General features: G+C 51.1%; 4 protein-coding genes across 7 annotated transcripts; 1 reads left to right on the top strand and 3 right to left on the bottom strand.

Annotated features, from left to right (window-relative positions):
* Window positions 1-47: 47 nt before the first annotated feature.
* C25H1orf74 (chromosome 25 C1orf74 homolog) lies at window positions 48-1,268 on the top strand. The gene has a single exon (XM_010313273.2). It carries the CDS (start codon window positions 120-122, stop codon window positions 957-959), a length of 840 nt encoding a protein of 279 aa, XP_010311575.2. The 5' UTR covers window positions 48-119; the 3' UTR covers window positions 960-1,268.
* Window positions 1,269-1,901: 633 nt separating this feature from the next.
* TRAF3IP3 (TRAF3 interacting protein 3) lies at window positions 1,902-17,700 on the bottom strand. Of its 4 annotated transcripts, none has more exons than XM_075776002.1 (16): window positions 17,420-17,700; window positions 13,942-14,478; window positions 12,710-12,824; window positions 12,167-12,224; window positions 11,914-11,938; window positions 11,454-11,483; window positions 11,113-11,208; window positions 7,115-7,186; window positions 6,734-6,874; window positions 5,861-5,998; window positions 5,473-5,608; window positions 4,655-4,717; window positions 4,517-4,576; window positions 3,829-3,980; window positions 2,342-2,614; window positions 1,902-2,165 (listed from the first exon to the last, which is right to left on the bottom strand). In XM_075776002.1, exons 2-16 carry the CDS (start codon window positions 14,083-14,085, stop codon window positions 2,082-2,084), a joined length of 1,587 nt encoding a protein of 528 aa, XP_075632117.1. In that variant the 5' UTR covers window positions 14,086-14,478; window positions 17,420-17,700; the 3' UTR covers window positions 1,902-2,081. The 4 variants fall into 4 exon arrangements, with proteins under 4 accessions (XP_075632117.1, XP_010311576.2, XP_075632116.1 ...); XM_010313274.2 differs by having other exon boundaries at window positions 14,120-14,478; window positions 17,420-17,697; XM_075776001.1 differs by having other exon boundaries at window positions 2,342-2,455; window positions 14,120-14,478; window positions 17,420-17,690.
* Window positions 17,701-18,074: 374 nt separating this feature from the next.
* LOC104643842 (11-beta-hydroxysteroid dehydrogenase 1) lies at window positions 18,075-22,452 on the bottom strand. The gene is made up of 6 exons (XM_010313275.2): window positions 21,638-22,452; window positions 20,937-21,067; window positions 20,228-20,339; window positions 19,925-20,110; window positions 19,223-19,366; window positions 18,075-18,798 (listed from the first exon to the last, which is right to left on the bottom strand). The coding sequence occupies exons 1-6, from the start codon at window positions 21,723-21,725 to the stop codon at window positions 18,578-18,580; spliced, it is 882 nt and encodes a 293-aa protein (XP_010311577.2). The 5' UTR covers window positions 21,726-22,452; the 3' UTR covers window positions 18,075-18,577.
* A 704-nt stretch (window positions 22,453-23,156) lies between these two features.
* On the bottom strand, window positions 23,157-27,951 carry LOC104639109 (11-beta-hydroxysteroid dehydrogenase 1). Its single transcript, XM_075775596.1, has 6 exons — window positions 27,577-27,951; window positions 26,824-26,954; window positions 26,127-26,238; window positions 25,287-25,472; window positions 24,320-24,463; window positions 23,157-23,748 (listed from the first exon to the last, which is right to left on the bottom strand). Exons 1-6 carry the CDS (start codon window positions 27,662-27,664, stop codon window positions 23,474-23,476), a joined length of 936 nt encoding a protein of 311 aa, XP_075631711.1. The 5' UTR covers window positions 27,665-27,951; the 3' UTR covers window positions 23,157-23,473.
* Between the last annotated feature and the right edge of the window lie 38 nt (window positions 27,952-27,989).

The following is a 27,989-nucleotide window of genomic DNA, read 5'->3' on the forward strand; positions in this document are numbered from 1 at the left end:
GGAGCAGCCTTCCCAGGCGGGATCCAGCCGCTCCGCCCCGGGTCACCGCCCACGCTAGCGCCGAGGCTGACCCGGAAGCGGTGGGCCTAGCCGTGCCTTTCCTTCAGCGAGCCGCGGTTATGGGCCCGGCAGCCGGGGCAGAGGCGGAGGCCCCGGCGGGCAGAGTCCTGTCGGCGCCGCGGCTGGTGGCGGCGGCTCGGGAGGAGCTGGGGGCCGGGTGGCGGTGGCGGTTGCCGGCGGGCCGTGCCCTGCAGCTAGCCGGGGAGGTGCTGGCGGTGGCGGCGGGGCTGAAGCCGGCCTTGCTGTATGACTGCGGTGCGGCGGGTCCCGCAGAGCTGCGGCGGTACCTGGCCCGGCTGAGGGAGGCCGGGCTGACTCCACGCCGGTTGCATTTGCTGGGTATGGAGGGCTCGGCCCTCCTGCTGCACCCGGGACTCGCCCAGCAGAGGCTGGCGGCTGTGCTACGTGCCCACCCTGCGCCTTTCATGGATGTCTCGGCGGGGCAGCGGTACCCGGCTCTCTGTGGGCCAGTGGAGGCTGAGGCCATCAGGAGCCACCTTGCCGCCCTCCTCGCCCACCTCGGGGCTGTTGAGGCCACTGCTGCTGGCCCCGTGTCCTCCAGTGAGGTTGTCCCCGCGGGCTGGAACCTCTGCACCATTGTCGGGGTGCTGCTGGGCTACCCGGCGGCATACACCTTTGCCATGGAGGAGGGTGCTGAGAACTGCCTGGCACTGACACCGCTGAGGGTGTTCACAGTCCAGGCCTCCTGCCCCAGGATAAGGGATGGTCTCATGGTCCAGATCTACTCCTTCAGCATCCCGGAGAGCCTCTGCGCAGAGCTGAAGGAGGTGCTGGATGCGTGGTGTGATGAGCTGAAGGAGGCCTTCAGCGCTCAGAGTGACTTTGTAGATCTCCGCATTTCAAGTGAGGTGGTGTCTCTTCCAGCAGTCGCCTTGTAAAACACAAACAGACTTTTTCGCCTGTTTCTCACTTGCGTCAGGGACCGAGGCAAGAGATCTCGTTCTTAGGTGTGCGGCCTGCTGAGGCTGTCAGGAGGCCCCTGAGCACCAAAGGCTGAGTGGTGACGATCTCGGGGCCCAGAACTTGTAGGCCACTTGCAAATGGGATACGTGTACTTCCCAGAGCAGCGTGTGGATGTACACACTGACAGCTGCTCTGCAGCCTCCGTCCTGACTGCAGAGTGTGCCCTGTAAAGTCAGGGTATGTTTACTTGCTGCAGACACCTGAGGATTTAATAAAAAAATCTGAAGACCTCAGTATTTTGAATTGATGAAGTTTATTGTAGGCTCCGTATCGTATTTACTACTCGTGCAAGGTGGTGTAACGCACTGTCTTGTAGCTGAGCCTGTGCTTGAACGAGGGGTAGGTGCTTCCATAAAACCTGCACAGTGCAGCTCCGAAAGGGGCTTAAACCCCCCTCGTCTGTCAAATTAACGTGGTGCTGGAGTGAAGGGGAAGCAGCTGTGGCTGTGGGGACGCTTGGCCATGAGACAGGCCCACAGAGCGGTGGGTGAACTGAGCTCAGCGGGCAGGAGGTGGGCGGATTGCTCAGGACAGGCAGTGCACTGGGGGAGTACGAGGGGGCTGTGCTAAGAAGCCTCCCTGAGCTGGGTTTCTTTGTCAGGTAGCCAGCAGAGATTGGCTGGGGTCACGTACCTCCTATTTTGGGGAGGCAATAAATAGAGGAAGAGAATTGTGTAGTCCTCTCAGCCACCGGGCACGAAAACCGGGGAGGCTGGATCCCAAGGGTACAGGATGCCTCGTCCCTCCCACCCAGTGCTAACCCCAGCAGCGGTTGCTGGAGCGGCTTTGTCCCTCAGTGTCACAGGAACTGGGCAGCACAACCTTCAACTGACATGAAATAACCAAAGCAGCTGAGGGAAGGAGTGATCTCCCAGCGTTTATTTGAGCCGCGAGAGTTTGTCTGGAGTGACATCAGCTCAGGTGATGAACCGAACAGGTAAGTACAAAACAGCAGATGTGCACTGTGGCGAGGGCGCGTTGCTGCTGGTGAAGCAGAAGTCAGTTCCTGCAGTGAGATGGGTCATCGAGAAGGTCCTTCATGGTCTGTAACTTGTGAGGAAGGTGGCTATGGCCATTGCTATCACTGCCACCAGGAGAGGGACCCAGTGACTGCGCTGTCTCTGCAAGGAGATGCAAGCATTAGTAGGAAATTGGTGGGGGAAAAAACATCATCTCATCCCCAGCAAACATGTCATTCATCTTTCTGCAATGCACAGATGAATGGGGGAATTTTCCCAGACTGATCTGCAGCCTCGGTCCGAAAGCACAGGGAGTCGGCACGAGGAACATCTCCCACCTTTGCCTGCTTGTCCTGGAAGTGGTTGAGCTCCTCCCGGCACTGGCGCAGCCTGGTCAGGCAGGAGCGGTACTCCTCGCTCAGGGCCTCCAGCTCCGAGCGCAGCTCCGTGCACTGCAAGCAGAGCGAGGGGCCGTTAGCAGGAGGGATCCCCTCACTCTTGTACGCACCCAGAGTGGCAGGGCTCCCGCAGCGGCTGCAGTGCTTCACCCGTGCTCGAGCACTGCAGTGACGGGGGATTTTCACGTCTGCTCCCTGTATGCCCATATGTACCTATAAGGGACAGAGCAGATCTCAGTGTTACTGGGAACGTGGTGACAGAGGCAATGCCCGGTCAGTTATTGTCCCGTGACCTGTTTGGCTTTGCTGCCATCTTTCACATCACACGGGAGAAAGAAGCAATAGTTATTTTTATAACCATAAAAGCGTGCAGGTCATATGCAACCTGTGGAATGCAAACTCGTGGCAGGGTTTGCTTCTCATTCTGAAATTGTCTGCATTTCACTGACTGCAAGAGCAATTGTGGAGTCCTTTAAACCCTCTGAGACATGGAACACAAAGGTGCCCTGGTTGCCGTTGTAACCCCAAAACCCAGGGAGCATCTTTGGTCCAAACGGCCCCGCACCATGAGACCCTGCTGCCTTCCTGGTGAGCGGTGCGTTAGCAGCTGCTGTGGAAGGAGGCTGCCTGTGCCCAGGGGCTGCAAGAGCCACAGCGGGGGCAGCTGGACCCCCACAGCTGTTTCCTTTTGCTGTGATTGTGCTTACAAAACCCTTCCCCAGGTGGTGCTGGGTGATGCCTGGTGCTGTGCTCGACAGCATGGGTCAGTAGGACGAGCTCTTCTCCTGCATGGCTCTAAGCTCTGCTGCAGTAAGTTATAAATCCCTCTTTTTTTTTTTCTTTCTTTTAATAAATCCTTGCTATCTGAATATTGCTGTAAGGACTGTGAGGAACTCGGTTGGCTGAGGGCACAGTTTGGGTTACCAGTCTTGTGACCTGAAACAGTGTTTTAGATCAGAAAGTGCATGTAAGAAGTCAGAAAGCTTTGAAGTTTTTTGCAGCCCAGTTGTAAGGACGTTGCTGAGACCCTTCCTGTTATTTGTGAGCCTTTTTTCTTCCTCTCCTTCTTTTATGCTCAGGAGACTTCAGCTCTTAAAGCGTGGCTTTGGCTTTTCCCTGTGAGACTGCTGACACTCTCCTGTCGGTGAGAGCAGAAATGGGTTTGCATGGAGAGGGCTCTGCTGCTCCAGCCCTGGGTGCCAGGCTGCTGGTGTCCTGCCTGTGAGCGTGGAGACTGCACCTGAGGCTTAGCTGAGGCTGGCATCGGGATAAAAAATCAGCAGAGACAATCCTTACAGGAGATACCAAGCTCTGGTTATTGCCAGGAGCTTTGGTGCGGTGTGTTGTGCCGCTGCTGGAGCGCTTACACCAGCGGTTGCTCCCCAGCAGGGAACTCAGTCCCCGCTGGGATTCAGTGACCTCCTCACCTCATTCTCCTTTGCTGTAAGCTGGGATGTCCTTTTCTGCATCTCCTCCTTCAGACTTTCTTCTCCCTCCTCCTCCTCAGGGTGCTCTAAGAGAGTGTTTTGTTTTTCCTTGGCAGGAGTGAGAGGTGGGGTCTGCGTGGTGAAAACCTGGTCTAGAAAACAGTCAGGCTTCTGATGAGAAACAGGTCCAGGCTTTCAGTCTGCTTTAGATCTTGTTTACTCAGCACAGCTGAAAGATAATGCTTGCATGCTATCACACAGCAGAGGACACAGGAGCCGAGTTAGTTATCATGGGCCTGCCTCAGCTGTAGTTACAAGTTAATCATCTTTAGAGAAATATTTATAATAAGTTGCCAGAAATGGAAGGGAGGGAGAGGTAAAAATGCTTTTTATTACTTTTTCAAGTACAGCTGTAGTTGCAATTATAAACTGGAATTTATTTTGCTTGGGGAAAAAATGGCATAGCCACTGAAGTAGAATTTGCAATGAACACCATTTATTTTTTAAAGTGTTTGCCATCATAAATACGCTTATATTTAATGTTAACTAGCAAAATATAATAACTCGCTTTGTGCAGCTTTAAAATAATCCTTTATTCTAAACCAATGTAGACTTCTCCTGGAGTCAGGTCTACTGTTCCTGTATCCAGTGAGAGGAGTGCTAGGTGGGAGTTACAAAGTTTGCTGACCTTTCCTTTGCACCGTCACCTCCTGGGTCTTCTGTTCGTTGGTCTGGTTCTGTACCAAGTCTGCGAACGTGAAAAGCTGTTGTTACCATCCACAGCGCTAACGTGGAGTCTGACTTTTCACTTCTTTGTGTTACTTACTGTGCAAATAGCTGATCGTTGCCTCCAGTGTTACCTTCTGATTTTGTTCTTTTTGCAATTTATCTGAAACAAGGGTAAGAAAATCAAGGTTGACGTAAATCTTTGTGTGTCTTTATGCAAGGACGGCAGCTTTCCCTTTCTCCACATGCGTTAAGTGGAGTGGGTATCGTTGGCTACACTGAACTTTCTTCTCTGAAGGAACATGATTTTTAGCTGTTAATTGCCCTTTCGGTTTCAGTAGCTTTTTCTAATGTGTCTTACACTCTGTTAATTTATGGTTTGTGTGAGACCTGTTATGAAAATAGATCTGCCAGCCATGTGCTCTTCCTTAATTGTGTTTTAAAATAGCTGCGTGAAGCACATGTGCGTTTCCTTGCCTCTACCTGGAGTGGTACTTTAAGACCCTACTAGCTCGTATTTATACGCTGGTAACATCCACCACCACGCAGCAGCAGCTCAGACAGTAGCGGGCGATGCCCTGCCACCCCAGCAGGCTTGCACCGCTGTGTTTGATGGGTCTGACAAGGATGCAAAAGTCCTCATCAAAGCTGAGGACTCATCTTTGATTTTTTTTTTTTCAGGTGTCTCATTCCATCCCTTCTTTTAGACAAGTCGTTTCACTTCTCTGGAGTCCTTTAGTCTAGTTGGAAATGACTTCAGGAGCCCTTTGGAAACCAGAGGCTTTCTCAGCAAGCCAAGATGTGCAGTATGTTTTGTGCACTTGACTTTAAGGACTAGGATTTTAAGACTGTTGATATCCTTATATCCTCCATTCATTTGGAGGACAGACGCCCGCACCGTTCCCCTGCACGCGATACCTTCGATGGCGCTGATGTGCTCTGCCTTCAGGTCGTTGTCCTCCCGCAAGGCGCTGGCTTGCCGGTGGAGCGCGGCGTGCTCGTTCCGCAGGCTGCGCAGGGCCTGCTGGAGCTGCTCGTTCTGCGCGTCTGCTTGCTGGGGGCGAGAAGAGCCCCAGTATCAGCCCAGCCCCAGCACCGTGCCACGGGCAGCCTGTGAGCACGCGGCATCGGCCAGCTTTCCGGTGGCGAACGGCAGCCCCAAGCTGAGAACTGGGTTGCACGTGTAAGTGCTGTGCTTCATCGAACGGGATTTATTCTGTAGTGATCTCAACTTAGGGGCTTCCCTGCCTGCAAATTGGGAAATGCAGACTCCCACAGATGCTGTTCCTGCGGGGACCTAACGTACCTGCAGTTTGCTTTGCAAAACATGGAAGCTGTTCTCGAGCTCGGTGTGCGCCGCGGTCAACTTGGTCATCTCGTCTTTGAGTGTGGTGTAGTGCCCTTTCCAGAAGGTGAGGTCCTCTCTCGTTGCTGCCAGGCTCCTCTGTGGAGGAGACAAGGACCTAGGGGTGGGCTGTGACCCACGGCACGGTGGGACCATGCCAGGCTGCCCTGACCAACATCCACGGGCATTGCATGGGGCTGGGGCAGCGCGGCCGCCTCCTGCGCCAGGGTTACGATAACCTGCGTGGGTCTGATGCCATCTGATGGACAGAGCGAACATGGGCACGGGTTTGCTGTGGAACCTGAGTTCCTCTGCTGCCCACAGGATTTGGAAGCTATTTGGAAGTAGTATTTGGGAGAAGACTGACTTGTTTTTCTGAAAATAGCAGTTATCTTGTGGGTCAAAGCAAATTGCTACCTCTTGGAGAAAATCCATTTTCATACAAAAGAGCAACTCCAGAAAAAGTGTCTCTGGAGACCTGGTGGCCTGGAAGTCTGTGTGTGTGGCCTGTTGTTCTGTGTGCGCAGGACAGGGAATGGGAAGAAGGGTTGGTGGAGGAGAAGGAATTATGTTTAAAACTGCCAAACAGCAGTATGTTTCCCCACCTGTGTACTGGTTTTAATAACCTGATGTGTGGCTCACAAAATGAGCACAGGTTGCCACTAAGCTGCTTTGGACTTTGCTCAGTAGCTAAAAAAAAAAAAAAAAAAAAATATATTTTTGCATGTTTGTTACTAATGGTAAGCTAGTCATTGCCTTTCCCTGAAATGTGGGGGCTCTTTGTCACAGTTGGGCTAGATTAAAGCAAAGCCAGGTGTAAAACATGTTGCTTACTTGAGAGTTTTGCAGCTGCTGCTCTGTTTGGAGTTTGTCCTCCAGCATCTTCTGAAGAGCCTCTTTTGCCTTCTGCTCATAGGTCTGCTTCTGGTCCTCCATCTCTATCAGGATCTTCTTCACACACTCCTTTGAGTAACTCTTTAAAGGAAGAATTAAAGTGCTTGAAGGATCTTATCTGACATATTCCTAATCTTGCTAAGCCAGAGTGTGTAAATGCTACTGCTGATTTGCTGTGAAGCATTGCTTCAGCAAAGAGGAAAAATCGTTTTCAGATCTGTATCTGATTAGATTGCTCTAGAAACTGAGACCTGACCTAATTACGTATTTTGTTTTCATCCTTTCTTCACCCATGTTTGTCTCTCGGTGATCGGACATTACCTGGGTACAGGCCTGCAGCTGATTTTCAAGTGCTCTTAGTTTACACTTCAGTTTATCTTCATTCAGCTGACCCTGGGGATAAAAAACCAATTGAACCGATGTGTGGAATCATGAACTATACAATATGCCCGCAGTGTTCTGTCAGCTGGTGTTTTGATTCACCTTCTCCCTTTGTCTGTAATATTGCGGCTAAATTTGGTCAAAGTCTTTTCAACGCGTAAACAAGCCCTTCACGATCTCAGAATAAATGACAGATGGGGGAAGTAAAACTTTTACGTATTGAAAAACTCTGCTGAGGCAGTTCCACTGGTTACTGAGTGCAGGTACTTGCAGTGAGATGAGAAGTGAGGAGCCAAGGGGATTTCAGGTTAGTCTGGATGGGTCTGGCAGAAGCGGAGGTGCCGCCTGTCCCCGTGTACAGCCCCGTTCCCTGGCTGATGGTTCCTCCCTCCAGCACTCCTTGCCTAAAGCTCTGGCTGGTGCTAAGGTCTTGTCTTGCTGGTTCCCTTAGGAAATAGGTTGGGTCTGCGTTGCAACATCTAGCAGTTGGGCAGGGGGATAGAGGGCAACAGGGATGATTCATTTTTCTTATTATGATGTCCTCTCAGCGTTAGTCAGGCTGCTTAGGTTTTGTGAAACCAGACTGCATGCAAATTCAGATACAATTTCTAGCAAAGAGTTCACGTAGGCTGTTTTTCCACCACCGATACCGAGAGCGCTGGTATCCTCTCTGCTCGCTGCTGTTTGAAGTCAAGCCTCTGAGAAGCAACTCCTTGATGTTACAGGAATAGCTGTTAGACCCAAGCAAAACCAGATTCTCTGGTGTCTAAGCACTGCTTAAATTTGCACAGAAGTAAGTTTACAGTCCCAAAGACTAAATCTTCCCAGTTCAGTTGTTGATACAAAGAATTAAAGGCTCTATTGTCTTGGAAAGTAGGTGGAATTTTGAAAAGCATTTTTGTATGTGAAATATTATGCTTAATTTTCCTCTGTGGTTTATTTTATTCTGCTATCTGCAAAGGTTCATGTTGGAAGGTGGTGGTGTTACAACCGTTGTGCACAGATGTAAATGACTGTGCAAAGTACAAGGCAACAGAGCACCGGGCCCTTCCTACGCTTCAGAGCAAAGATGTGCTGGCAAACTCCTCTCATGGAGATGCAGCTTATAAATTGGCAAAAGAACATAAAGATCTCCCGAAGTGGAATAAGGTGTCTGTTAGGGCTGTTACCAGAACAGCGTGGCAGTGCGGGGTGAATGCACGTATGTGGGAGGGCGTAAGAAATTACGCTTCTGACCAGAAAAGTTAAGTGAGCAAATCTTGGTCAAGCCCTTGTGTTGAAGATGACCTACGTGAAAGGGGATGCTTTAACAAAAACCAAACCAACCCAAAACCCTACCCACAACTAAACAAAACAACCACCCTCTGTAGCCACCATCCATCATCAGACAGGGTGGCTTTTCCTCTTGTCACCACGTCCCTGGTGACACTGTTACGAACACCGCCGGGGGGTCCTTGCCCTGCGCCTTGCCAGAGCCCAGGATAGCTGCTGCCAGCCAGGCAGAGGAAAGGATTACGGCTAACGTGTCCAAAATGCGCCTGCTCTTGCAAACACCACATTTGGATCCTCCGTAGCCCTCCTGTTTAGGGAGCCTGAGGTTACCTGAATGGGCAGCTCCAAAACCTCTCTAAATCTTCTGCAGTTCTCTACTGCTGTCATTTAAGTGCCATCAAAGTATTTTAAACTGGTTTTGGCTGTAATATTTTGGTTGTACTGTTTGGTGAATTATCTGATACGCCTTCCCTTAATCATTTTAAATAACTTGTTCAAAGCAGTAATAATAAACGCTGTTTCTGGAAGGCTTCCAGTTTGCCCAAACACGATGCTTGTGCTAGAAAAGTAAGTCCATATAGTAGTAGTAACACACTGGAAATGACAAAGAGCTTAAACTCGGCAGAGCTGCAAGGTACTTCCCAAAGTCAGGCTCAACTTCAGAGGTCAGGAAGGGAAGAAAATGTGTTAAAGTAGCAGTTTTCTTTAAGAAGAGAACAGTTTAAAATTAATGACTCTTAATAATCATAAGTGAGACTTAGCTTCCTTCACCTGGCAGCATTTTTGAATCAACTAAGCCAGTTTTACAGCAGATGGAGGACTGAAGGTACAGACCTGTGGTAGGAAGGTCTCTCTAACCCAGAAGTAAAATCATGGGGGGGGAACCCGAATGTTTTATCCCTTCAGTTTAATGACACCCCCATCATCCTGCAGAGTATTCACTTGTTCCATCAAGGCAGAAGCACTCACGAACACGAGCAGCACCTCAGAAATGACTGTGGCCGTTTCAAGAGTTGCTGCCATAGCATTCATGTGTATGCAATAACATTTCTTTAAACCCTGAAATATTTGAAAGGAATTAAAAAGCTGCTGCAACAAGTGTTTGGTGTCTCACCTGGGCTTGGAAATGGGCAACCAGCCATCAGTTTCCATGGCACGGCCTTATGGTATAGGACCCGTCCATACCTCCCGGAGAAGCCCCTCTCCCCAGCCTCCCTCTGCGCCTGCTCCCCGGGGATCCCCTCTGTGCGGGCAGCATCTGCCTTGTTTGCCCCGTCGGCTCTGGTGCCGGCAGCGAGTGAATTTTTAGTCTGGTGAAAGGCTGAATGCAAGAGGCAGCAGCAAAATCTCTCCTCTGTAGCAAAGATAGCAAGAAGCAAAGTGCACCCACCTGTTTTTAATGTGAGGTTTCATGGCTGCTTCCTGCAGAGTCTGTCAGGGTGTTTTTTCCTGCTCATATTATATTTAAAGAAGCAAGCAAAGGCGGAAGTTTCTAACCACAGTACATCTAACGCAGGGGTTTTGTGTGTGGTTTTTTTTTTTTTTTACATCATCTCACCCAATCATTTGCTTTTCTGCCCCAATAGACCTTTCAAAACACTTTTTTTCATGGCACAATGAACTGTAAATTAATATCTGATTCAATCATCCTACATAAAACACTTCATATGTTACATAAAATGCATCATCTTAATTTTACCTCCTGGTAGCAGGAAAAAAAAAGGGGCCCTGGTTCAGCGCTGCCCAGAGCATTTTGTCTGAGCTTGGGGAAATAGCTTGACGCAGGGCCACGATTCAGCAGTGCACATAAGGTGCCAGAGCATCACGGTATTGGGTCCTCGCCCTGTGCGTGGGGCCCAGAATACCCCCCCGAAAGCAATGGGGACAGCGCTGCCTTTGCAGGATGTCACCGCGGATCCCAGCGAGGAGCGGACGGGGTGGCTGGGAGCTCGGCAGGAAGGCTGCATGCGCTGGCTGGGGTTTTTAGCTGTCGTGTTCCCAGATAAAGAAACAGTTTGTCTTTCCTCCATCCAATGCAGTGTTTGCCAGCACTTGGGTGCACCAGTTTGGTGCCTCTAAAATTTTTTTTTTTGGGTGGGGGCAACAGAAATTGGTTCAAAATATTTCAAACTTGTTTTCGCTAGGAAAGAAACCTTGTTGGAAGATGGTTGGTTGGGTTTATTCCAATTTTTCCCCACTCGTACACTTCTGTTTGCTTTTTAAGAAAAAGCGGGAAAGGCAAGTAGGAAAAAAAACCACCCCAAAACCTTACAGACGGAAAGGGTTTTACACTTCCTGTTGATCTGAAAGCAAAGTATGTTTTGTAACAATCTTTTGGGAGACAAAAGGGAAAAACTTCAGGCAAAGTACCCCTCTAATTTCTGAGTTTGTGTTTGACCCTCCCTAGAAAGAAAGGTGGCAGCAAGGAAAGAGGTGCAGCAAGCTGCAGGTGAAGGGTTCTGCCCCACGTCGTGTCTGCTAGGTGACAGCACCGCGTTTCAAACCCGTAACGTCTCCGAGCCTGCAAAGCACCGAAGCCCAGCGGAGCTAGAGCTTAGAGCCGAGAAAGAAAGAGACACCTGGGCCGTTCTTGCTTCTGCACAAAAGCGCGATCCCGCCAAGGCAAAACCTCCCCCGGCAGGAATCGCCGCGTGCGGTTCTGGTACCTGCCAGGATTTTTCTGACGCTTGCAGCAACGTGGAGAAAAGCTCCTGCAAAAGGACCATCTTCTGCTTGAGCAGCAGCTCGCGGTGCAGGGCTTCCTGCGGGGAAGGGGAGAGCGCGTCAGTGGGGATCCCCAGCTCAAGGTCAAGGTCAGGGCTTCTGCAGGTCCAGGGGGTTCAGGCAGGTCTTTGAGTTCAGTGGCTTATCTGGAGTCTTTCTTGGCCACATTAAAATTGGGCATGTAATGATAATAATTGGGCTTATTATTATTATTTAAAAAGCATTGGTCTACTTGCTGAAGACCCGCTTTCCCAGCGGGTACTTAACAATATTGGGTACCTACCTTCAGGTAGTTGGACAGCTGCACCATTTCCTGAAAGGGGAAGGGCAAATGTTTCAAAACATAGGATCGTTTCAGTTTATATACACTGTATGGACTTGCTACAAAATCCAAATATTTTGAAATAAAATGGAAGTTAATGGCCCATGTTTGGGTGGAGGAGGAGAACCTGCTGGGCTTTGGTTGGCTGGTTTTTCCAGGGAAATGAAAATATTTTCTGCTGCAACTTACAGCATTGGAGCTGTGGCATCTCTGCCATGTAGCGGATCGAATCGGGGGGAGTTTTACTGAGTGAGAACAGTAGATATCTGTGGGACAGAAGTGCCCTTCTCTCATATGGAAGCAGTGTCATAATTTTTTAAACTCTAGAAATTTAGCGTAAGTCAGTGTCCCGGTCAGACATTTTAGAAACTGATTTAATTTGCAGGAGTTCAAGGCTAGTTATTATCTGTGTTTTGCTTACCTTATTTAAAACTGCTATTCCACAACTACAATAAAAAAGAAAGTGTGTTACTGAGGTGAGCGCGATGTGGGTGTCCGCAGCAGTCCGTGCCTCTGGCCGCCAGCCGTTCCCCCCCCCAGCCCAAGCAGATTGTGGATATTTGTACAGCAAAAGCTTGTGCTGAGGTGAAACGCGTCCGGGCTCAGGCATCGGAGGCGGCTGCCCTGCGGTATCCGAATTCACAGCCCGCGGAGGGTGGGGAGGACCGGCTTACTCTGTTTGCTGGCTCGAGTCTTTCACTCCTGCGCTTGGATGTGTAAGGGTCTGGGTTCCTGTGAAAGCGAAGCGAAAGGATGAGAGTGATTCCCCCCGTCTGAGGGGCCGTGAAGTTCTTCTGTTTGGGTGTCCATCTCTGCTCTCGGAGATGGCGTCGCTTCTAGGGTGGAGAGCAGCTGTTTGAACAGCGTCCAGTAACACAACTCAGTGGGGACAAGAGGCAAAGAAGAGTCCTGCTCGGATGGACAGAGAAGCAGAAGTGAAGTAATCCTGCAGACGGAAGTTAGCCCCCAGGCCCCTGGATAATCTTCTACAGAGAAGCTGTAGGGCAGAGCAAAAATGTTCTTAGCACCCGCGGTTTGCAGGGAATGCTCAGGCTGGGATAGTAAAACTTAGGGCAGGTGTGGGGCTGCTGAGAGGGGAGCTCAGGGGAGAGGGGAGCCACCAGCTCGCACCCCAAACTGCTCCGTGGAGACTTAGAGGTGGGAGGGAAACGCCGCGGCTGCTGTTGTGCTGGGAAACCCGAGCATCCCTCGCCTACCTTGGGTGTTCACGGAGGCACCTCGCCTGGGGATGGCTTCTGCCGAAATGCCGAGAGGGTCGCTGAGGCCGAGTGGGGAGTGTGCAGGGAAGAACGTGGGGCAGCTCCATGGGTGCTGGAATGAGAGGGCAGCTCGAGTCAGCATCTCTCCAAAATGGGCTGTGGGGAATGGAAGGGGCTGTGGTTGTGTCAGGCTTTGTCCCTGCAGTGGCTGGGTGAGGAGCCTCAAGGAGATGCCAGGAAACCATGGCAAATCCACAAGGATCTGCTGCTTTGGCTGCAGCAGCTCCAGAGCTCTGTGCGGGAAAACCTGCTGGCTTCTGGGGGGGGACACACCAGAACAGGACAACGAACCCCAAAGGGTTTAGAGATATTTCTTGAAAAAATGAGGACTTTTGGTGGCAGGGAGCTGGGTCCTGGCTTAGGTCTCTGCTGCCACTTGGCTGCCTCGGAGCAGAGGTACCTGCTCTGCACTGGCTTCCCCCCTGGGAGAAGGGTCCTTGCCGCATCGCCCCTCTGCTTCTCGTTACCCCTGCAAAAGCAAGGGGAGGGCACTGTGCACGGGCAGCCTGCGTGTAAAAGCTTGTTCCAGATTCCTGCTGTCTAGCAGGTGATTAAAGCCAGTGAACGAAATGGCAGCGGGAGGTCGGTAATTGCTCTGCACGCTCTGGCGCTGCAAAGGGATCTTGAGGGCGTGCCTGTTTGTAAGTCACCTCGCGTTCGACTGTCTCTGCTCACGCAGGTTTGTGAAGCCCCTAGGATGAACTTGCAACGCACCGGGGAATTGTTCATTTTGCACGGGATGTAAGTTTAGAAAGACATCTATTTGGCACTCAGATTGAGGTGTTTTCTTTCTATAGATGTTTTCTTTCTATAGATGTTACTATATGTAAATCTATGTTTCTATAGGTGTTTTCTTTCTATAGATGTTACTCAAGGCAGTGACTCCTCTGGGTTGCTGTTAGCTGTGCAGCACAGGGTGGGTAATGAGTACCAGGGAGCCTCCTAATTCCTGCACCCTTCCTGCTAACAGTGAAGGTGATGGAGGAAAGCCAGGTGTTTAAAGCTGAGTTTTCAAGGGTAAAAATAATTTGTGTAAGTGCAAAACTGTAATCTGGCAGCTAGGATGTGGGGTTGTACTTGGAGGAATGGCAGAAAATCTTCATCTAGTTCAGGGTTTGGGAAACAGGAGAGGAGCATGGCGGGAGGGAGGTGACAGCGTTTACCCGTACCTGATTCTGCACTTCACAAGGAAATGCGCATTTTTGTGCATTCTCCCTTTTTGGCTGTACTTTTGATTTGGATCCCGATGCTGTTGCAGTCGGTGGACAGGCTGTAGGTGCTTTACTGGGTGCTAGCTGGAGAGGGCAGAGCATCGCGCTGTGCTCCGGGCGTGGGGGCTGGCATTACCTGGAGCAGGACGGGCGATCTGGGCTCCACCCGTGAGGAGGGGTCCGGGGGGACGCGTGTTTTGGGCTCCTGGCCCAGCAGTGTGCTTCCAGCATCGCTCGCCAGGTTTCTCCTCCTCAGGAACTCCCTTTGCCGGGGGCTCTGCGACGGCTCCTCCGCTCCCCTCCCGGAGCGGCGGCAGGTCGTCATGTTGTTTCGCCGTCGCAGGTTCTCCCGCGTCTCGTGCCGCCGCTCGCATTTCTCATCGTAGCTCTCGTTCGCGTGCCTGTGCTGTGGCCGTGCCTTCTCGGGCTGGCCGGTCGTGTTGGGGGCAGCTCTGCCAGCCTGTGACCGCCCCATCCGCTCTGGGGTCCTCTGTCCTGATGAAACCAAGGAAAAAGACAGGATTTGAGTGAAAACTAATTATTTCTAAGATTAAACAAATGCGAGGTATCGGACACTGATTCTGGAGTTCTCATGCAATGGATACAAGTGGTGTTCCTGGAGAAATTTGTTGTCCGTGAACCCGCATGTGTTGGCTGTGTAAAACACGCCGCGCGGTTCGTGCTCCTCTATCAGGTGGTGCTGACCCGGGGGATGCTTAGAACAGAACTTCAAACAATTAACGCAGCCTCATGAAGTCGGCCTCCCTACCAAGTAATGATGCTTCCAGTGCTTCATCTGGGAGAATTTCTTTCCTGATTAAAATAAAATCCTTCTGTTATTCAAACTGATTCTTTTGCGCATGCTGCTATAGCTCTTTAGCCAACCTAAAGAGAGTAATGAAAACACAGGAAGAGTGATAGGTGCTATTTCTGCAGTAAACTTCTTTTTAGTGTGCATTTCTTCTGCCATTTTCTTTTTTTGTAGATCCAAGTATCATGGTGCTGTGGTGTGACTTACTCTTCCAGCAGCTGCATTGTATTTCTTAGTGGGGGCTGCCTTTTCTGTGTGCACAGAGAGGTCTGGAGCAGTAAAAACCTTGCAGTGTTGTAAGGGTTTGTGGTGGGGTTTTTGTTGGGTTTTTTTTTTGTTTGTTTTGGGTTGGTTTTTTTTTTTTTCAATGGAACATCTGGCAAAGTCCCTGCAGGTCTGAGCACACCCAGTCCCTGAAGAATACAGCTACCCAGTGCTGCTTTCTCTGACCTCCCGGTTGCTCCGTGTCTCCGCAGCTCTTGGTTCAGATGCTCTGTAACACTTTGCCCTTTGCTTGTTCATCCTCGCTTGTCCTCCCACAGCTTTACCGCCTGCAGCCCTGGGTCCGTGCATTGCCAAGCTGTGACTTGGTTCCTTCATTGCAAGTACAAGTGTAGTGATTGATTGTTACGCTTCGGTGTTAATTAATTGTTAAGCTCTGGTACCAGTTTGCTTCAGGCACGAATTCTGCCTCCGCCTCTGGGGGTTTTGTGGCCCAAACAAGGCAGTGCCCTGGCTGAAGGAGGAGCTCCTCCGTTTCAGCACCATCGACATGTGCACGTAGGGCGTAGACATGAAACCTCCTCCCTCCTGCTGACTTCTCTGCGCAGTTGCAAGCCACCGGTGCGGTTTTTTACTGGACTTTGGTCGTATCGAGTGTATTTGGGCCTTTGCCTCTGCATCAGTTAAAGAGAAAGCTGAGCAATAGCTACCCACAACTGCTCCTCTTCCTTCCTCCCCTCGAGCGAAAGCTCCGTCCCCCTCTCCTTTCCCCTTGCCCCAGCAGCAGTGAAGAGGCTCATCATCCCCATGTACATCCCATGAATGATGCTCGGAGGGTTCCCCTTCCCCGGGGGGACTCAGCCTGGGAGCTGCTGTGGCTGTGTCTGGTGTGGAGTTTTCTCGTGTTTTACTAAATCATGTTAATGTAGGAAGGAGGGAAGAAAAAAGAAGTTTAGACTCTGAAAATTCAGGTTAAATGTTCTTCCGTGTCAGACAAACCCACCAAAACTTCATTAGTTTCGTTCTGTCTCGAGCAATTAGGAAGTTGTTGAGTCTAATGAAGAAAAAAAATGGGAACAAGTAAACCCCATTTACGTGTATAATATTTCTGTGCTTTTGAGTCTGTATTGAAATCTGCTCCGTAATTCTTTCTGTTGTCCTTGTCCTAGCTGGGGTGTTCTCAAAGCTCATCACTAGTGCTGTCTTTTCACTGCAGGAGCTTCCTTTGGAAGGAGAGCGGCCAGCTCTTGCTCTGGGCAGGGAAGGTGCCTGGGAACCCACAGCCAGGACGCTGCTCCCAAAGCTGAGCCCACCTGGGACGTGGGCTTCCAGACCCCCGAAATATGGCACTTGCTGAAAGATTAGGCAGCGCTCACCTATGTGCTTTTATTCATTCTTATTTGAATATTCTATTCTTTGAATAGCTTCTGAAGCATCTCTAATTTTAGCTTAAATTTACCCAAGGATCCCAACAATGTTTCGCTGTTTGGGTGTTTCTTACACCTACAGCTGGAGGAGTCTTGGGGTACAAAAGGCTGAGCTGGTTATTCCCATGCAGCTTTCACATCCATACCTTAATGATCCCCCCGTGCTCACCCAGGCCCTTTCTGCTCGGTGCTCGCACGCTGGCTTTCCTCAGCCCAGCAGGCAAGGCAAGGTCCGGCCAACAGCTTCCCACGGAGAAATGCAAGTAGGGTGTACGCCAGCGCCCCGCAACGTGCTGCCTCGAAGCCTGAGGCTGGGTACCGCTCCATAGCTTGGGACAAGGCATGCATCCACAGCCAAACCCGCTCCAAACTCTTCAGGGCGATTTAAAAGCATTTTTCAACTCATTTGTCTTAATTTTAGAAATAACCCAATTGCATGTTGAATCCGGGTCTCGGATGTCCTGCTCGGTCCCTGCTCATCTAGCTCTTCCCGTCAGGAATAGCTCGGTCCCTCTCCCACCTGTGCTGCCTCTGGGCTGCCCAGCCTGTCGCCCTGTGTCCCAACAGCAGCTCTTAATATCCTCGGTTAATCAAAAATGCGCTTTAAAGGAAGGTAAAGCTTAAAGAAATAGACGGTCCATTACTCACCCCACACCGAGCAAACTGTTGAGGCCTTCTTGACAAGCTAATACTCTATTTCCTCCTCCTGTTACCCCAAATTACTCTCTCTAATGAACAGACACGTCCTTTATCTTTGCTTTCCAAGCTGTTACGCTTCTCGCTTCAAGGGAAACCAAAGGAAAGAAGAAGAAAAAAAAAGTGCTTCTTGCTGGTTCATGTTACAGCCTCCCCGTGTCAATTGTGTAGGCTGAGAACGGGGTGAAAAAAGAGGAAAAAAGGTGCATAATGCCGCTTTTAGCGCGGCAGCCTCCACTCCCCTCCAGCCCTCGCCAGCCCCGGTGCTGCGGGCACTTACCTGGCCCGAGGATCCCGTCCTACCCCTGAACCGCCACGGAGGAGCAGGGTGAGCAGGGGGTTATTGGGCGCGAACGCGCTCCAACTGCCATCTTCGTGCCAAGCACCTCATTTTGCTGCTCTCGCTCTTTTTTCTTGCTCTGTAAAACAGGAAATGTTGCAGCCACAGCCGAGCCCCGGTTCCTGTCTCTGCTCGCAGCCCAGCTGCGGGGCGCGGACGCCCAGCTCGCGGCGGGGTTTGGGTTATCTTAGGACCCCAAAGTCTCCAGCTTCTCTCTAAGCAGAGCTAGCAAATATCTTTTGGGCCATCTCGCTTTATCGGTCTCTGACACATGGAGGTTGAGCGCTGGTTTGTGGAGCTGCTTGTGGCACTCAGAGACTGAGTTTCCCCAAGCTGCTTTGGGGTAGAGAAATCCAGACTTAGGGAAGTACAGTAATGCTATTATTTTTTTAAGGCTTCTTGCAGATCGGAAAGGAAAAAAAGTGTGTATCGGCAGCTGAGGGCAGGTCACGAATGGCAGAAATGCATTAAGGTCTTTAGAGAAGTGAAAGCTGTGTTAATGCAAATCATGCAGGGAGGTCAGTTTAACCAGTTGGGCTCTGATAAGGGCTCTGTGCCTATGCGCGTAGAAAAGGAACACAAGTGAAAGCAGAGATCTCGTAAAGTAACGAAGGGTTTATTTTTTACAAAGACCAGCCTGAAAGGAATGCGTGACAAAAAATTTCCTGGTTCAAAGAACCGCTCGTGGCTTTGGGTGGTTTGTGCTGCTTGGCCCAAATTCTCGTTCTGGGCCGTGGCTCGGCTCCCTTCCCGCAGTGCTTAGCACCGCTGTCATCCTGGCTTTCGGTGGGGGAACGGTTTCTGGAGGGTGAGCAGGAAACCTGCTGGTGAGCAGGACGTTGGCAGCCGATCCTGCTGCCAGGAGCTTCTCTGAAATGTCTCTTGGTTGGAAAAAGCCAGTTGCAAGAGTTCATTGCTAAAAAGGACATTTTCGTGCTGTGTGTTACAGGCTTCTGGTGCATTTCGTCTTGGGTTGCCAGGGCGCATCAGTGTGGGGCTGCCCCAGTGGCTTGGAAAAGGGCCCCCGAGTAGCCAGCTTAACACCCAAATCCCTCTGGCCTGGCCCAAGGTGTCCCAGCGTGCTTGCCACCCCGGGGGCTACGTTCTTTTGATGTTTTCCACCTTATAGTTGCTCCTGATGGAGTGGTCGAGGAAGTCAGGGGCTATGCCCCGGAGGAGGATCAGGCTGCCCACCACCCAGGGTGGGTAGTGCAGCTCCCGCTGGCGCAGCGCCCCGCTCTTGATGATCTCCAGCGCGCACTCCTCCTTCGGTGCTGGCGTGTCCCGGATGGCGTGTGAGACCGCTCGCACGGCGCTCTCTGAAGGGATGGGGGGACGAGGAGGGAAGGAGCAGTGTCAGATAGAGGGGCTGCCACAGGTACCGCCGGCTAACGAACTGACAAACTCTGGGGTTCAGACCTACTTAACAAGGCTTAGTTAAAGTAAATAACAATTGTAGTGATGCCCCTCACATTCCTTTCCACCTCTTGAGTGACCATAGGACGGAATCCCCACCTCCCCTGGGTTTACTGCAAGGACAGCAGGGTCAAAAGTCTCAGGCCACACTTTTTAAAGAGTTGGGGTCCCGTTTCCATAATTGCACAGCTGCTGCAGGCTGAGGGTCCAGCAGTGGTGCCGAAGCAGCGTGCTGAGCAGCCTGGGGCCGGAGGGCGGGTGATGGGCTCAGCTGGGCTCTGCCTGGCAATGCACTGAGTCACGGGGCCCCAGGGATGCTGAGCTTACCTGTGTTGATGTAGCCCAGGATGCAGAGTGTGATGGAGACGTTGACCTTGTCTATGATGAATTCATGTCGCAAGGAGCTGAAAAATCCATCTAAGGCGAACTTAGTTGCAGAGTAGGGAGCAACGAACGGGGAGCCAATTTTACCTGGAGCAGAGACACAAGGTCAGGATTCATGTGCTGGGCAGACACCAGGCTGCACGGCTCTCCCTTCCTCTTGCCCTTCAAGAAGCTACGATATTGTGGTTTAGGGTGATGGAGTAAGCTGTCATGAATGCTTGAGAGAAACAGACAAAGGCAGGAATGTTTAAAATGTAACATATGGCGTACAATGGCACGAGGTACCTTCAGTTGGGGGTGATACTGTTCTTGTATTCCTGTATCTATACCCATGTACAGCAAACACATGTGTAATATGTGGCCATGCACATGAAATAACCTGCCGTGCTGTGCCATTGACTGCCATGCGTGAAGGTGATTAGTGGGTGCAAAGAGACTAGCGGGACAGGGCATAGAATATAAATCCCCCAGAGGACTTGAATTGTGCATCCAGGATATGAATCGTGCGCTGCTCCCGACTCCCAGCGGGGTGGCTCTCTGCCTTACCGTCCTTATCCTGTCTTTTGAAGAAGAGCGGCAGCAGGGAGCCCTTGCAGGCAGAGGAAGGGATGTGTGTGGGGAGAGCCTGGCCCCTCGTGCGCTCACCTGCCATGGATGAAACAACAACGATGCTGCCCTCATTCTCCTTCAGCATGGGCAGGGCAGCCACGGTCATCGCCACGTAGCTGAGGAAGTTGGTCTCTAAGAGCTTTCGTACGTGCTCAACATCCCCGTTGAAGTAGTTGAAGAAGCTGTGACCGATGTGATTTAGGATGAGCATATCAAGGCCTCCTGGAAACAGAACAGTTTTGCTGTTAGCAACTGGCATCTCAAAACCAAAGCGGCTTCTTTGTGGCTGGGATGGCCCCAAAATGTAATGGTGGGGAGGGGCAGCTCCCCACCACCTACCCCAGGTGTTCTCAGCCTTCTTCACCACCACCTCGGGGAATGTGGTGTCCTCCATAGAGCCGCTCACGTAGCTGGCAGAGGCGGCACCCAGCTCGAGGCACCGCTCCACAACCTGCGGCGACAGTGAGAACTGTGTTGGCAGCGGACCCCCTCCACAGACACCCCCCACCCCACCCCCCCCCCCCCCCCATGAAGGCTGTTGCAGTGTATGTCCATGCCCCACTGGAAACCCTCCTCCCTTCATGGGAGGAGACACATTGCTCAGAGGAATGTTTCTGGCTGCAGAGTTAAACAAAGGCACAATCTGAGCCAAATATTTATTATTTATAAATAGGGATATGATTGCTTAATTTTGATTCTGTTGTGTATGGGATGTGGAAACAGTTCAGACTTTGAGAAAGGGCAAGGGTTGATCAGACCAGGACTTGGGCAGACTAGTGTTGTCCTTGGTGGTGGAGATCAGAATTCAGAGCTGAAGGCTGTGAAGAAAGCAATACCATGCTGTCAGCATTGAAAATGCAATTTGTTGCGGTGGGGGGGTGTGTGTGTTAGAACAGGCTCATGCTGGGGAAACGCTGGGGTGGATCTGTAGGGTATCTGGCACCCGCGAGTGCCCGGGACGGGGTGAATATCTGCATTCTGCCTGCCTGTGGGGGTTCTGGACGGCAAATGTGTTTTGCCAGCCTGGCACGCTCTGCTTGCCATTTACTTTCTGCAGCTTGGCCTCCCTCCGTGCCGTGAGCAGTAGGTGAGCCTCCATGCGTGCCAGGTGATACGCCATCTGCTCCCCGATGCCGCTGCTGGCTCCGGTCACGATCACCCGTTTCCCCCGGAGCATCTCTGAAGAGAAGGGCGCAGAGCTCAGAGCCGGCACAGCCCGCGGCGTCGGCGTCGTCCCCCGCCGCCCCTCGCCTTTGGGTGCGGGGAGCTGCAGGCAGCAGCACCCCCACTGCAGTGTGTACCACTCATGCAGACCCCAACTGGAGTCTGGTCATTAATCCCAGTTTGGTGGAGAACACGAGCGAGGCTTGAGCTCTGCATCCAGCCTGGTCTGGGAGCAGCTTTTGGAAATGGCCAGAGTTGACTAATAAAAGGATTAAACGTTTAAAGTGGAAAACTGCATGTTTTCTAAGTAAATAATTTACTGAGATCAGACACTTACCGTGTGTCCCAGCAGACCCAGTTTAATCCCGTGAGCTTTCCTGTGCGGCGCAGGGTGCTCTGACCCCTCATGCTGGGGGCTGCCCGTGCTCCCCTCCGAGCCCTCCGCCCTCCTGCGCTTGGGCTTTTTTGGCTGCACTTTGAAAGGCCCTTCAAACGGCCTCCGCTCTCCTGCGCGGGCACATGCTGCCGCTCCGGCAGCAGCCTTTGCCGATTGTGGTTTTAAAGCGTGTTTTTCCAATGACTTACCTTCATCGAAATTCTCGGGTGCTGAATAAAAATAAAAGGCCAGCGCCAGTCCCAGCAAGGGGACGAAAATCTTCAGGAGCAGACCCATCCCTCTGCGAAAGTACGGGCAGGAGCGAGACAAACTCTGCGGCTCTGACCGCGGGGAGGTGGATGTGTCTGTAGGTTGCAAATGGGGCTGGGAACGATAGCAGTTTTGAACTGGTTCTTATCTTGCACAAGTTTGCTGGTATCTTTTGGACCTTTTCTTCGTGTTTCCTGTGATTTATCAAACATTAACCTAAGGGAGAGCGTTGCTTTGGACTTTAGGCTGTTCCCTTTGCACCCTTGTCCTGCCAGGAGTTTGAGGCGTGTTTTCTGAGAGTGTTGCAGGGACGCACTGAAAAGCTTCTCGCTCCATAGAGCAGTGGGCATGTTTGGTGGCTGCCTTTGGGGCTGGGACACCCGTGTCCCCTCAGTGAGACCTCCATGGGATGGATGTCCTTCTCTCTCTCTCCACGTCCAAAACAGAGGCCATGCTTCCCTTCCTCGCTGGCTGCCGCAAGGATTTATTGATCAGCAATATCACTGTGGTACAGGTTCATATGAATACCTAGAGAGAGCAGGGCTGGCAAAGTTTGTGGTTTTAGACCTTTATCTGTGCTTCTGGCTCATCCTACGGGATATCACCGTTGGTGTAATACTGACAGTTTGTTGGGTGGCTCCTATACCTAAAAAAAAATAAAAATGCACTCATCTTGAGGAATCTACTGATTGCAAAAGGCAGTAAAAGAGCCAAGGGGGTGAATAATAAAGATCTTCAGCTTTCACAAGCGTTGCGTGTCGCACTGCTCAGCATCTGCCTGGGCATATGGCAAACGGGTCTGCAAGTGATTTTTCTGACAGAGAAAGTTTAAAGTGCAAAACCCACTCTGTGCGCCGTGGTTTGTGTGGGCGATCTCAGGATAAGGAGAACAGAAATGCCGGTTCCTGATTTCCTTTAGAAAGTGAGGAGCAAACCGATCCTGGGGAGTGCTTCGGTGGGAAGGGTTTGGGGAGGTTTTGCATCACTTTGTCTCAGGACGGGTGGCGGTTGGTGCTCCAATGGCCAGAACCATGTTAAATGCAAATTTATCAATTTGGGTACTGCTGCCAGGGTCAGGGAAGACGTGCAGAGCTCGCTGCAGGCTCGTGTTTTGGTTTTGCGTTCATCGTGCGTTGTTCCAGGGGCCCAAGCTCTGGGCTCGGGGTGGCGATGCAGCAGCTCTGTGCATCTAGAATGCGTCTTCCAGTTATAATGTTTGTGTAAGAAACTGTCTGCCAAGTTTGGAAGTTTTGCTTGAGGTAAAAACTTGCATTTAGTTTGGCTGTTAAACTAACAAAAAATAGGCTAGAAGATAGTTGTTCCTAAAATGAAATAATGAAGGATTATTGCAAGGCTTCAACTTTCCTGTGAAAGGCAAGTCAGCGGAGTTGTGCCCGTTGACAGCAGCGTTTAGTAATGGAGAAAGGGGATAAAAGACCCACAGAAAACACAAAACCGTTAGGTTAGTAAATTTTATTTAATTATTAGTTTATTACTGCTTTTCCCTGGTCTGGGGAAGGGAACGGGTCTACCCAGGAGGGATGCCGCAGCTGCGCGGAGCTCCCCCCTCTCACGCCTCGTCCCGCACGACCTGGCCGTCCCGACCAGCCCCGTCGGAGTCGATACGATCTATACTTAAAAATGAAATAACTGACTCTTCAAAGCGCAAGCGGAGATTTCTGACGGGAGGCCCGTCCTACCGGGCGGCGGGGCCCCGGCTGCACGGCCCGTCTCCGCCGGCAGAGGAGGGTGTTGGACCGGCGAACCCTCCCGGCTTACCGCCCGGTTAAGCGGGAAGGCGGTGCTGGACGGAGGCGCGGGGGGGGTCGTTCCTCTCTCTTCAGGCCGTCCAGCCGGTACCGGCTCCTGACCAGGTAGTCCAGGAGGTCGGCGGCCCAGTCCCGCAGCAGGAGCGGGATGCGGGTGGAGCCGTACCGGTAGTAGAGCTCCCGCCGGCGCAGCGCAGCGCCCTTGAGGATCTCCAGCGCGCATTCCTCCCGCGGCGCCGGCGACACCAGCAGCAGGTCTGCGGCGGCTCTCACCGCGCTCTCTGCCCGGGAGCAGAAGGGACTCAGGCCGGGGATGCTCCTCGCCCGGCTGGGCCGCAAAGAGCAAAGCAGGGGCCGAGGGAGGCTGTCGCGTTAAAGCGAAGCGGGGCTCGCAAAGCGTGCGTTAAATTGGAGCGTGTCGGTACGCGTGTCGAAACAGAGGTGAATTCGTGAGACCGAACTCCTCTTTGCTGCCCAACGCATGCAGGTGCCCTAATCGTGCGCTTGCATCCCCGTACCTTGTTGCATCAATAGGTGGGATTAATGGGAGATAGATGGCCGGCACATCCGTTTATAGTAACTGAATGTTAGGTCGTGCCAGCCTGTGTACAGCTGGTTTGCTGTAACAGGAGGAACAAAATTTGTTTTGAGATTTGTTTTTTGGTGGAAGTAGAGGGAGGATCCCCCCCCCCATGTGTTTTGCATGCGCTTGGGTTAGAGCAGGGCTGGAAGAAAAGCAGCAGCAGGGGTGAAGGGGAGAGTTGGTGGCAGAGGGAGTTGGAAGGCAGGGTAGGAAGCTGAGAAGGTGATGCTCGGCTCCTGATCAGCCAGATCAAACAGCACAGATCTTACCAGTATCGATGAAGCCAAGGATGCAGAGTGTGATGGAAACGTTAACACTCTGAATGCTGAATTCCTGCCTCAGGGAGCTGAAAAATCCATCCAAGGCAAACTTAGTTGCAGAGTAGGGGACCGTAAAGGGAAACCCGACTTTACCTGCACACAGAGTGAAGTTCTGTTATAGCACGGAAAGCCTCTCTGCCCAAACCTCTGGTTTGCCTGCCATCAGATAAAATATTTTTCCCAAAGGGAGTTTACTGTTAGTGAAATGTCATCCTGGCACCTGAACAGCAGCATTACAAATATTCCTGACAGCTTCCAGCTCTTTTAAGGTCTTAAGGCCAACACCATGTCTCACGTCTCTGCTCGTGATGAGCAATCTGCAGTCACTAGGAAACCCTCCGAGGGGGGAGATGGAGCAAAGTTTAAACTCCCGTCTCTGGATACTGAGCTAAGCGGATCGCCAGAAGACTAACATACCGGCTGTGAGTGGGGACATCTGTTAGTGATTTAGTTTCATGACTTAACAGAAATTTATTAGAACAGAGTCATGTTTTTGTGAATAGAGTCAGTCAATAACTCACTCCACAAATATTAGCAGAAACTTGACCTACCAAAACAAGATGAATGGTCAGAGAATCAATGCAGTGAGAAATTACCGCATTTCCACTTTTCTCTATAAAGCTGGAGGTGTATGAACTCTGCCGCTCTAATGAGCATGACACCAGGGTGTGGGGTTTATTTACAGGGCTGGTGAAAAAGCAAGCTGGGGTGATTGGATTGCATCAGAGAACATGTTCCATCGAGGAAAATACAAAAAAGATCTGGATTTGGGTGTTTTGTTTTTTTTTCTTTCATGTGTGTGCATTAAGCAATTATGGCTCCTTTAGGATGCCTGGTGACTGTTCATGCTGCTTACTTCTGAAAATCACCCCATGGCATCTTTTAACTGAATCCCGTGTTGCCTATCCCCACTCACCTGCCATGGATGAAACCACTACGATGCTGCCCTCGCTCTCCTTTAGCATGGGCAGGGCAGATGTGGTCATCGCCACGTAGCTGAGGAAGTTGATCTCTAGGAGCTTTCGTACGTGTCCAACGTCTCCGTTGAAATAACCGAAGTACGACGTGCCGATGTGATTAAGGATCAGCATGTCTAGGCCTCCTGCAAGCAGAGAAACAGGCGTTAGTGCTGGGTGGGAGAGGGCTACAACCAGCAGAGCAGAGCCTTTCATGGGAGCAGAATAAATGTCATCAAAAGAAATCAGGTTTTTGGGTCAGAGCTATGGCCTGTCATCTCCAGAGTAGGCATACAGTCCGGATGGTGACTGCCAGTGAAAATTTTGTCGTGATTTTCTTTTTTCCCCCCTGATTCAAAATTACAAATACTGTGGCACAAGGGAGATTACCCTCAAGCTGTCTGTGGGCCCGGGGTGGGAGAGGCGCTGCTCCGCAAAGCTGAAATATTGCATTTCCGCAGCTGTGACCCGTGACCGCAATAGCAAGGCTGCTACGAGCCTGATGGACGGTTTCAGACCGCAGTAGCTGAGGGTGATGAAATCCAGGGTTATTATACTAGAACAGGATGTCATGAGGGCACAGAGCTGAAATCGAGAGCGCAGTTCAGTTTGAGCTGAAGCAACGAAGCCGGGCAGAGGAGTGGGACTGCAAAGGGCATAATTAGGGAAAAATCTCTCCCATCTCGCCCCATCTCCATGTCTCCTGCTTTTTTTTTAGTGGGCATGTGGCAAAAAGCAGCATGGCCAAGGAGAGATGCAATGTTCCGCTGTCGTTTGCGGGAAGCAGGCTGTAAACGTACCCAGCGAGGTCTCTGCCTCCTTCACCACGCGCTCGGCGAAGGCCATGTCCTCCATGGTGCCGCTGATGTACCGCGCGGAGGCTGCCCCCAGCTCCAGGCACCGCTCCACCACCTGCCGCACCAACACGACGTGTCAGAAACCCCTTTCCCTGCCTTGGGAAGCCTGGTGCAGTAGTAAAAGAGGATGTCTGTTCCCTGTGATGTGTCCCTGCCTTAAAACAGCGGTTTGGAGCTTCAGGAGTATGTTTGGAGCCTTTTAAGCTTCAAAGGGAACCTGAAAAATGATTCCTTTGGTGAACGTGTTTCCCAAGGCAGTCTGGCTCTTTATCGGCGCAGTCTGTGCTAGAATTGCATGTGTGTAGGGTGAGCAGGAGCTTGTATATCACTGCAGTGGAATGAGGGTGTGTGTGTGCTGAGGGATGGGGATATGTGCACGTAACTAACCAAGTTCAAATAGCATAATATGCACTATGCAGAGTGCGTGTATCTGCAGGAGAGGGATTTCTGTGCGTGCAGGAGCCCCGGACAGCGTGAGTATGCGTACCCGAGAGCGTAACTGTGCCTGGCTGGTATTTGTGCCATGGCAATTACAGCCACATGTATTCATGCGTGTACTTGTGATGTGAGATTGACCTTCATGTGTCTGTGTGTGCACCGCCATGAACATGCATGTGTGAGTCCTCGGCTTGCCATTTACTTTCTGTAGCTTGGACTCTGTCCGTGCTGTGATCAAAATGTGGGATCCCATCCGCGCCAGGTGATACGCCATCTGCTCTCCAATTCCAGTGCTTGCTCCGGTGACAATCACCCGCTTCCCTTTCAGCATCTCTGGGGACCAAGGCACAGGGATTTAATTTATCCAAACGGTATTTAAAAACAAAACAAAACCAAAAATTCCCCTAATGCCCTTCAGAGTAAGTAGTTAATTGGAACTAAGCGAGCCCACAAGCGCAGGGCGTCCAGCACCAGGATGTCTCTTCCAGCTGCTGGAAAAAGCTGCGCTGAGGAGCAGCTGCAGCTCCTCACTGAACGCAGGGACATGGCGACAGCGCTCGACTCTTTCAACAGTTTTTTCCACAAGTCAGGACACAACTTACAAACACCCCGACTATTTTGTAATAAAAATCATCCACTAAGTGCATGCTTCAAAATTGAAAATGCAACATTTAAAAGTCATGCTTATAAATTGTTTTGCTGCACACTGGAAAATGGAGTGTTGCGAGCTCTCTCCGTCTCAGACCCCCTGCCTCACCTGCTCCCTCAGGAAGTATTTCTGCACATTACTTGCTTGGTTTGATTTCAAATCTTTGCTAAAACAAGCTTCCATTATCAGCTGCCACACAAAAGCTCAGACATGGTTTGGTCCGAGCTCTGTACAGTTTCTATGCAAAATACTCAAATGTGGCTTTTAATATTTTTCCTTAAAGACAGATGTACTTTTAATACTTACCCGGTTTGAAATTCTCCCTCGTAGAATAAAACCAGAAGGCCAAAACAAATCCCAAAAAGGGAATGAGAATCTTTTGCAACCGACCCATCCCACTGTGGAGTCAGGAAATAAAGCATGAAAGAGAAGGGAGGGAAAAAAAAAGAACAAAAAACCACCAACAAACCCAAATTCTCTGCAGAGCAATGCCAATCCTTTAAAACCTGTTAGCGAAGGAACTACAACTTCCAAAGCACTGGAAAATCACGGGTGGATGGATAAGTGAAGCAAAGCCTGTGATTCGCTTCCCGCTGGAGCTAGCGATCCTTGGCCTAACTGAGGGTGCTGTTTGGGTTCTGCCCGGCTCTTTTTTCATATTTCCTGTCCTACGTTAAAATGCAGAATTTTGCACAACACCCTGGAAGAGGTGTGTCTTT

The sequence above is a fragment of the Balearica regulorum genome, chromosome 25 (assembly GCF_011004875.1).
Source record: "Balearica regulorum gibbericeps isolate bBalReg1 chromosome 25, bBalReg1.pri, whole genome shotgun sequence".
In the NCBI taxonomy this organism is placed as follows: Eukaryota; Metazoa; Chordata; class Aves; order Gruiformes; family Gruidae; genus Balearica; species Balearica regulorum.

What these genes read in the sequence shown, in the direction of transcription:
- C25H1orf74 (XM_010313273.2), top strand. Translation starts at nt 120, where the DNA reads ATGGGCCCGGCAGCCGGGGCAGAGGCGGAGGCCCCGGCGGGCAGAGTC.
- TRAF3IP3 (XM_010313274.2), bottom strand. Translation starts at nt 14,458, where the DNA reads ATGGGGCGGTCACAGGCTGGCAGAGCTGCCCCCAACACGACCGGCCAG. An exon ending in AACGATCAGCTATTTGCACA is followed by an intron (nt 4,577 to 4,654) that starts GTAAGTAACACA and finishes TCACGTTCGCAG; the next exon opens with ACTTGGTACAGAACCAGACC. An exon ending in TTACAGCAAAGGAGAATGAG is followed by an intron (nt 2,615 to 3,828) that starts GTGAGGAGGTCA and finishes TGTCCCTTATAG; the next exon opens with GTACATATGGGCATACAGGG.
- LOC104643842 (XM_010313275.2), bottom strand. Translation starts at nt 21,725, where the DNA reads ATGGGTCTGCTCCTGAAGATTTTCGTCCCCTTGCTGGGACTGGCGCTG. An exon ending in GAAGGCTGAGAACACCTGGG is followed by an intron (nt 20,111 to 20,227) that starts GTAGGTGGTGGG and finishes TTCTGTTTCCAG; the next exon opens with GAGGCCTTGATATGCTCATC. An exon ending in CCTGGGCTACATCAACACAG is followed by an intron (nt 18,799 to 19,222) that starts GTAAGCTCAGCA and finishes CCATCCCTTCAG; the next exon opens with AGAGCGCCGTGCGAGCGGTC.
- LOC104639109 (XM_075775596.1), bottom strand. Translation starts at nt 27,664, where the DNA reads ATGGGTCGGTTGCAAAAGATTCTCATTCCCTTTTTGGGATTTGTTTTG. An exon ending in GAGGGAGAATTTCAAACCGG is followed by an intron (nt 26,955 to 27,576) that starts GTAAGTATTAAA and finishes CTTGGTCCCCAG; the next exon opens with AGATGCTGAAAGGGAAGCGG. An exon ending in AGTGGTTTCATCCATGGCAG is followed by an intron (nt 24,464 to 25,286) that starts GTGAGTGGGGAT and finishes CTCTGTGTGCAG; the next exon opens with GTAAAGTCGGGTTTCCCTTT.